The sequence below is a fragment of the Sardina pilchardus genome, chromosome 22 (assembly GCF_963854185.1).
Source record: "Sardina pilchardus chromosome 22, fSarPil1.1, whole genome shotgun sequence".
NCBI classification, from domain to species: Eukaryota; Metazoa; Chordata; class Actinopteri; order Clupeiformes; family Clupeidae; genus Sardina; species Sardina pilchardus.
This window is the reverse complement of record NC_085015.1, coordinates 2897514-2905013: the sequence shown is the minus strand read 5'-3', so window position 1 is coordinate 2905013 and position 7500 is coordinate 2897514. Positions and strand designations below refer to the sequence as shown.

At 47.5% G+C, this 7500-nt stretch overlaps 1 protein-coding gene across 1 annotated transcript in view; it reads left to right on the top strand.

The window, feature by feature from the left end:
- The window catches only part of xylt2 (xylosyltransferase II), a 26195-nt gene that overhangs the window by 10739 nt on the left and 7956 nt on the right, over positions 1–7500 (top strand). The window contains exons 4-7 of the mRNA XM_062526773.1: positions 2480–2661; positions 3423–3625; positions 5073–5153; positions 6500–6716. Of these exons, the coding sequence (XP_062382757.1) occupies positions 2480–2661; positions 3423–3625; positions 5073–5153; positions 6500–6716 (683 nt within the window). The remainder of the gene's footprint in view (positions 1–2479; positions 2662–3422; positions 3626–5072; positions 5154–6499; positions 6717–7500) is intronic.

The following is a 7500-nucleotide window of genomic DNA, read 5'->3' as shown; positions in this document are numbered from 1 at the left end:
ACACGCACACCACACACACACACACACACGTAGGCACATATAGATGTGTGGTAAAGGAACACACACACACACACACACACACACACACACACACACTGACGTAGGCACATATAGATGTGTGGTAAATGAACACACACACACACACACTGACGTAGGCACATATAGATGTGTGGTAAAGGAACACACACACACACACACACACACGTAGGCACATATACAGTGAGGAGCACATGTATTTGATACCTTGCTAAAACAGGAATATAAAATCATCATTTGACAATTGATCTTAATGCCTTAACTCAAAAAATTAGTACAAATCAAACCGCCAAGGACACCAATTTTCTTTGTGATTGAAGAATGTATCGTAAATAGATAAATGTTTTCCTTAAATGCTAGGGGAAGGAAGTATTTGACCCCCTATGTAACCCTATGGGAATTTAACACATAGGGTTAACATAGGGGCAGGCAGATTTTTATTTTTAAAGGCCAGCTATTTCATGGATCTAGGATATTATGCATCCCGATAAATTTCCCTTGGCCTTTGAAATTAAAATAGCCCCACATCATCACATACCCTTCACCATAGCTAGAGATTGGCATGGTGCTTTTTCCAGTAGGCCTATTAGCCTGTTTGATTTGCATTGAGCTCAATGAGCATCAAACAGGCTAATAGGCCTACTGGAAAAAGCACCATGCCAATCTCTAGCTATGGTAAAGGGTATGTAATGATGTGGGGCTATCTTAATTCCAACGGCCAAGGGAACTTTATCAGGATGCATAATATCCTGAATCCATAAAATAGCTGGCCTTAAAAAATAAAAATCTGCCCGCCCCTATGTTAACCCTATGTGTTGAATTCCCATAGGGTTACATTGGGGGTCAAATACTTACTTCCCCCTAGCATTTAGGAAGAACATTTATTTATTTACGAAACATTCTTCCATCACAAAGAAAATTGGCGTACTTAGCGGTTTTATTTTTACTCAATTTTTGAATTAAGACATTAAGATCAATTGTCAAATGACGATTTTATATTCCTCTTTTTAGGCAACTTTAGCATGGTATCAAATACATTTTCTCCTCACTGTAGATGTGTGGTAAAGGGACACACACACACACACACACACACACACACACACACACACTGACGTAGGCACATATAGATAGCATCAACATCAGTGTCAGCATACGTACAGCCCCTCATTTATATATATATGTATGTGTGCAAATATATACGCATGTGTGTGTACGTGTGCAATGTGCACACAAAAATGCGCCGTAGAAATAAAAATGACTTGACCTCAAACACACACACACACACACACATAAAAAAAACACTCTCAGAACTGTAAGAAGCCAGTGAACTTCAAGCATTTGTCAGCACACATAGTCTTTCTATCTCTCTCTCTCACACACACACACACACACACACACACACACACACACAGAGGCACAGAGTAGTGTGGAGAGTGTGTTTGGTAATGAAAATGGGGAGATGCTGCTCCTCTCTCCCCCGCTGTGAAGATGGAGACATCTGAGTAGTGATAACCATGAGAGAAACCACTCTCTGGTGTGTGTGTGTGTGTGCGCGTGTGTGTGTGTGTGTGTGGTGTGTGTGCGCAGCAGTGTGTGTGGTGTATATGCGCATGTGTGCTGTGTCTGTGTGGTGTATGTGCATATGTGGTGTTTGTGTGTGCGTGTGTGTGTGTGCTGTGTGCGTGCGCGTGTGTGTGTGTGCGTGTATGTGTGCGTGCGTGTATGTGTGTGTGTGTGTGTGTGTATAATTGCTCCATCTAACTTTCTTCACGCCTCTCCATCTCATTTCTGCGTTATCTCCTTCCTGTCCTCTGCTGCTCTATCCCCCCTTCTCTCTCTCTCCCTTCCTCCCTCTCTATCCCCCCTTCTCTCTCTCCCTTCCTCCCTCTCTATCTCCCCTTCTCTCTCTCCCTTCCTCCCACTCTATCCTCCCTTCTCTCTCTCTCCCTTCCTTCCACTCTATCCCCCCTTCTCTCTCTCCCTCCCACTCTATCCCCCCTTCTCTCTCACCCTCCCTCCCTTCTCTCTCTCCCTTCCTCCCACTCTATCCCCCCTTCTCTCTCTCCCTTCCTCCCACTCTATCCCCCTTCTCTCTCTCCCTCCCTCCCTTCTCTCTCTCCCCTCTTCCTACTCTATCCCCCCTTCTCTGTCTCCCTCCCTCGCACTCTCTCTCCCTTTCTCTCTCTTCCTCTTCTTCTCTCTCTCTCCTACCACCCCTTCTCTCTTCATCTCCCCCCTCTTCCTCTTCCTCTCTCTCTCCCCCCCTCCTCTCCTTCTCTCTCTCTCCTCCCACCCCTCCTCTCTTCATCTCCCCCCTCTTCCTCTCTCTCTCTCTCCCCCCTCCTCTCCTTCTCTCTCTCCTCCCACCCCTTCTCTCTTTCTCTCCCCACCCTTCTCTCTTCATCTCCCCCTCCTCTTCCTCCCCCCCCCCCCCCCCCCCTAGTCTTGTCCAGTGCGGTGCAGCAGTCGGCAGCTGATGTGGTGGAGGCTGACCTGTCTAAGGTGGAGAACCCGGTGCGCGTGGCCTTCGTGCTGGTGGTCCACGGCCGAGCCGTCCGCCAGCTCAAGCGCCTCATCAAGGCCATCTACCACCGCGACCACTACTACTACATCCACGTGGACAAGGTGTGTGTGTGTGTGTGTGTGTGTGTGTGTGTGTGTGTGTGTATGTGTGTGTGTGTGTGTGTGTGTGTGTGTGTGTGTGTGTGTGTGTGTGTGTGTGTGTGTGTGTGTGTGTGTGTGTGTGTGTGTGTGTGTGTGTGTGTGTGTGTTTGCTGAGGCGTATGTCACTAATTAAACTGTTACTGTTAATTAAAGGTGTGTGTGTGTGTGTCCTCATGTCACTAATTAAACTGTTACTGTTAATTAAAGGTGTGTGTGCCTTGAGATGTAACTAATTAATCTGTTATCCTGCTGGGGTATCCTGAATGTTGGGAGTGACAGGAAGTTAGGCGAGGTGTCACAGGAAGTGAGGTCAAATTATACAGGAAGGAAGCACTCACCAGGGAAGCTGAATGTTTTCCTCAATATAGATGGATAATGACTCTCTCACGTATACACACACACACAAACTGACCCTTCAGAACTGAGCTTATTGTTCTAAATGACCCTACAGAACTATCGCTATGCTATTCTATGCTATGCTATGCTATGCTATGCTATGCCATGCTATGCTGTGCTATGCCATGCTATGCTATGCTATGCTATGCTATGCTATGCTATGCTATGCTATGCTACGCTATGCTATGCTATGCTACGCTATGCCATGCTACGCTATGCCATGCTATGCTACGCTATGCTATGCTATGCTATGCTATGCTATGCTATGCTATGCTAAGCTACACCACACCCTACCTTGCCCCTCTGAACTGTGGCGTCTCCCCCAGCGGTCGAACTACCTGCACCGTGAGGTGCTGGCGATGGCGGAGCAGTACCCCAACGTGCGCGCCACGCCCTGGCGCATGGTCACCATCTGGGGCGGCGCCAGCCTGCTCACCGCCTACCTGCAGAGCATGAGCGACCTGCTGGCCATGAGCGACTGGACCTGGGACTACTACATCAACCTCAGCGCCACCGACTTCCCCACCAGGTGTGTGTGTGTGTGTGTGTGTGTGTGTGTGTGTGTGTGTGTGTGTGTGTGTGTGTGTGTGTGTGTGTGTGTGTGTGTGTGTGTGTGTGTGTGTGTGTGTGTGTGTGTGTGTGTGGGACTACTACATCAACCTCAGCGCCACCGACTTCCCCACCAGGTGTGTGTGTGTGTGTGTGTGTGTGTGTGTGTGTGTGTGGGGGACTACTACATCAACCTCAGCGCCACCGACTTCCCCACCAGGTGTGTGTGTGTGTGTGTGTGTGGGGGACTACTACATCAACCTCAGCGCCACCGACTTCCCCACCAGGTGTGTGTGTGTGTGTGTGTGTGTGTGTGTGTGTGTGTGTGTGTGGGACTACTACATCAACCTCAGCGCCACCGACTTCCCCACCAGGTGTGTGTGTGTGTGTGTGTGTGTGTGTGTGTGTGTGTGTGTGTGTGTGTGTGTGTGTGTGTGGGACTACTACATCAACCTCAGCGCCACCGACTTCCCCACCAGGTGTGTGTGTGTGTGTGTGTGTGTGTGTGTGTGTGTGTGTGTGTGTGTGTGTGTGTGTGTGTGTGTGTGTGTGTGTGTGTGTGTGTGTGTGTGTGTGTGTGTGTGTGGGACTACTACATCAACCTCAGCGCCACCGACTTCCCCACCAGGTGTGTGTGTGTGTGTGTGTGTGTGTGTGTGTGTGTGTGTGTGTGTGTGTGTGTGTGTGTGGGACTACTACATCAACCTCAGCGCCACCGACTTCCCCACCAGGTGTGTGTGTGTGTGTGTGTGTGTGTGTGGGACTACTACATCAACCTCAGCGACACCGACTTCCCCACCAGGTGTGTGTGTGGGTGTGTGTGTGTGTGTGTGTGTGAGACTGTGCCTGTGTACATCAATCTCAGCGCCATAAATTGTTCCGTTAGCCTATTAGCTTGTTTGATTTGCATTGAGTTCAATGAGCATCAAACAGGCTAATAGGCTAACTGAAGAAAACTGAACAAAACACCATGCCTACCTCTAGGTATGGTGAAGGGTGTGTGATGATGTGGGTACATTTTAGTTCTAAAGACCAAGGGAACTTTATCAGGATGCATAGTATCCTGGATCCATGAAATACGTGGCCTTTAAAAAAAAAAAAATTCCCATAGGGTTACATAGGGGTGCCAATATTTTTGACCTAAGTATTTTGGGAAGAACATTTATTTATTTATGATACATTATTCATTCACAAAGAAAATTGGTGTCCTTAAAGGTTGGAATTTTCCTAATTTTATTACTTAAGCCATTAAAATCAATTTCCAAAAGATGATTTGATATTCAGCCATGTTTGCCTGTGCCTTCCTCTCTCAATGGCCAATGAGTGATCACTTCCTCTCTCAATGGCCAATGAGTGATCACTTAGTCTGTGTGATGTCATTAATTTCCTTTGTTTAAACATTTTGTTTGTTGGTTTTCTTATTTCAGAACTAATGATGAGTTGGTGGCATTCCTCTCTAAGCACAGAGACAAAAACTTTCTCAAGTCTCATGGGCGAGAAAATGCAAGGTAACACACACACACACACACACACACACACACACATAGATCTGTGCCAACACAACACCTTTGTAATGCCACTGACTTGCCGGAACTTGAACCACATTCTACTTATCTCTTCATCACACACACACACACACACACACACACACACACACACACACTTGCTTACCGGTACTCTAACCAGTGATCTGGTTCTCTTGTTTGTAAACTTGTTTCTCAGAAGTGTGATAGCCATCTAGTTCTCATAGAAATGCAAGCGCAGCAACATTCTCACACACACACACACACACACACACACCGAGAGAGAGACAGAGAGGGAAAGTTACAGTTCAGGACATTATGTTTGTCTTTCTTCAGTTAGAATCAACATAAGGATCAACATTGCAACAACTTCACCCAATCTGAAGATCACACACACACACACACACACACACATGTACACGCACCCTACTTGACGTGTGTGTCTGTGTGTGTAGGTTCATTAAGAAGCAGGGTCTGGACCGGCTGTTCCACGAGTGTGATAACCGTGTGTGTGTGTGTGTGTGTGTGTGTAGGTTCATTAAGAAGCAGGGTCTGGACCGGCTGTTCCATGAGTGTGATAACCGTGTGTGTGTGTGTGTGTGTGTGTGTGTGTGTGTGTGTAGGTTCATTAAGAAGCAGGGTCTGGACCGGCTGTTCCATGAGTGTGATAACCGTGTGTGTGTGTGTGTGTGTGTGTGTGTGTGTGTGTGTGTGTGTGTGTGTGTGTGTGTGTAGGTTCATTAAGAAGCAGGGTCTGGACTGGCTGTTCCATGAGTGTGATAACCGTGTGTGTGTGTGTGTGTGTGTGTGTGTGTGTGTGTGTGTGTGTGTGTGTAGGTTCATTAAGAAGCAGGGTCTGGACCGGCTGTTCCATGAGTGTGATAACCGTGTGTGTGTGTGTGTGTGTGTGTGTGTGTGTGTGTAGGTTCATTAAGAAGCAGGGTCTGGACCGGCTGTTCCATGAGTGTGATAACCGTGTGTGTGTGTGTGTGTGTGTGTGTGTGTGTAGGTTCATTAAGAAGCAGGGTCTGGACCGGCTGTTCCATGAGTGTGATAACCGTGTGTGTGTGTGTGTGTGTGTAGGTTCATTAAGAAGCAGGGTCTGGACCGGCTGTTCCATGAGTGTGATAACCGTGTGTGTGTGTGTGTGTGTGTGTGTGTGTGTAGGTTCATTAAGAAGCAGGGTCTGGACCGGCTGTTCCATGAGTGTGATAACCGTGTGTGTGTGTGTGTGTGTGTAGGTTCATTAAGAAGCAGGGTCTGGACCGGCTGTTCCATGAGTGTGATAACCGTGTGTGTGTGTGTGTGTGTGTGTGTGTGTGTGTGTGTAGGTTCATTAAGAAGCAGGGTCTGGACCGGCTGTTCCATGAGTGTGATAACCACATGTGGCGTCTGGGGGAGCGCGGTATCCCAGAAGGCCTTGAGGTGTCGGGAGGCTCTGATTGGTTCGCGCTCACACACCCCTTCGTGGAGTACGTGGTGACATCACAGGATGCGCTGGTAGCGGGACTCAAGCAGTTCTACACCTACGCACTGCTGCCTGCAGAGGTAACACACACACACACACACACACACACACACACACACACACACACACACACACACACACCTAGACGCACTGCTGCCTGCAGAGGTAACACACACACACACACACATACCTACGCACTGCTGCCTGCAGAGGTAACACACGCACACACACACACACACACACACACACACACACACACACACACACACACACACACACACACACACACACACACACACACACACACACACACACACACACACCTACGCACTGCTGCCTGCAGAGGTAACACACACACACACACACACACACCTACGCACTGCTGCCTGCAGAGGTAACACACACACACACACACACACACACACACACACACACACGCACCTACGCACTGCTGCCTGCAGAGGTAACACACACACACACACACACACCTACACACACAAACTCACACACACGCATACACACACTTACAGTACACCTACACCTACACACACCTGTGCACTTGTGCTTGTAGAGGTAACACACACAGACAGAGGCATGCATAATGGGCTCACACTAGTGTTAATTTTGTCACCTATTTTTAATTTAGTCATAGTCTTAGTCTTGTGACGAAATGTTCTTTTTAGTCTTAGTCATATTTAGTCATTCAAATATCATTTTTGTCAGTCTAGTTTTAGTCGACTAAGAGTCTCATAATTTTAGTCTCGTTTTAGTCAAAAGAAAACTCAAGGTATCTTAGTCAAGTTTTAGTCAAAACATTGTAGTCTTTTTAATATAACAAGATACTTTTGAATAGGCTACTATTTC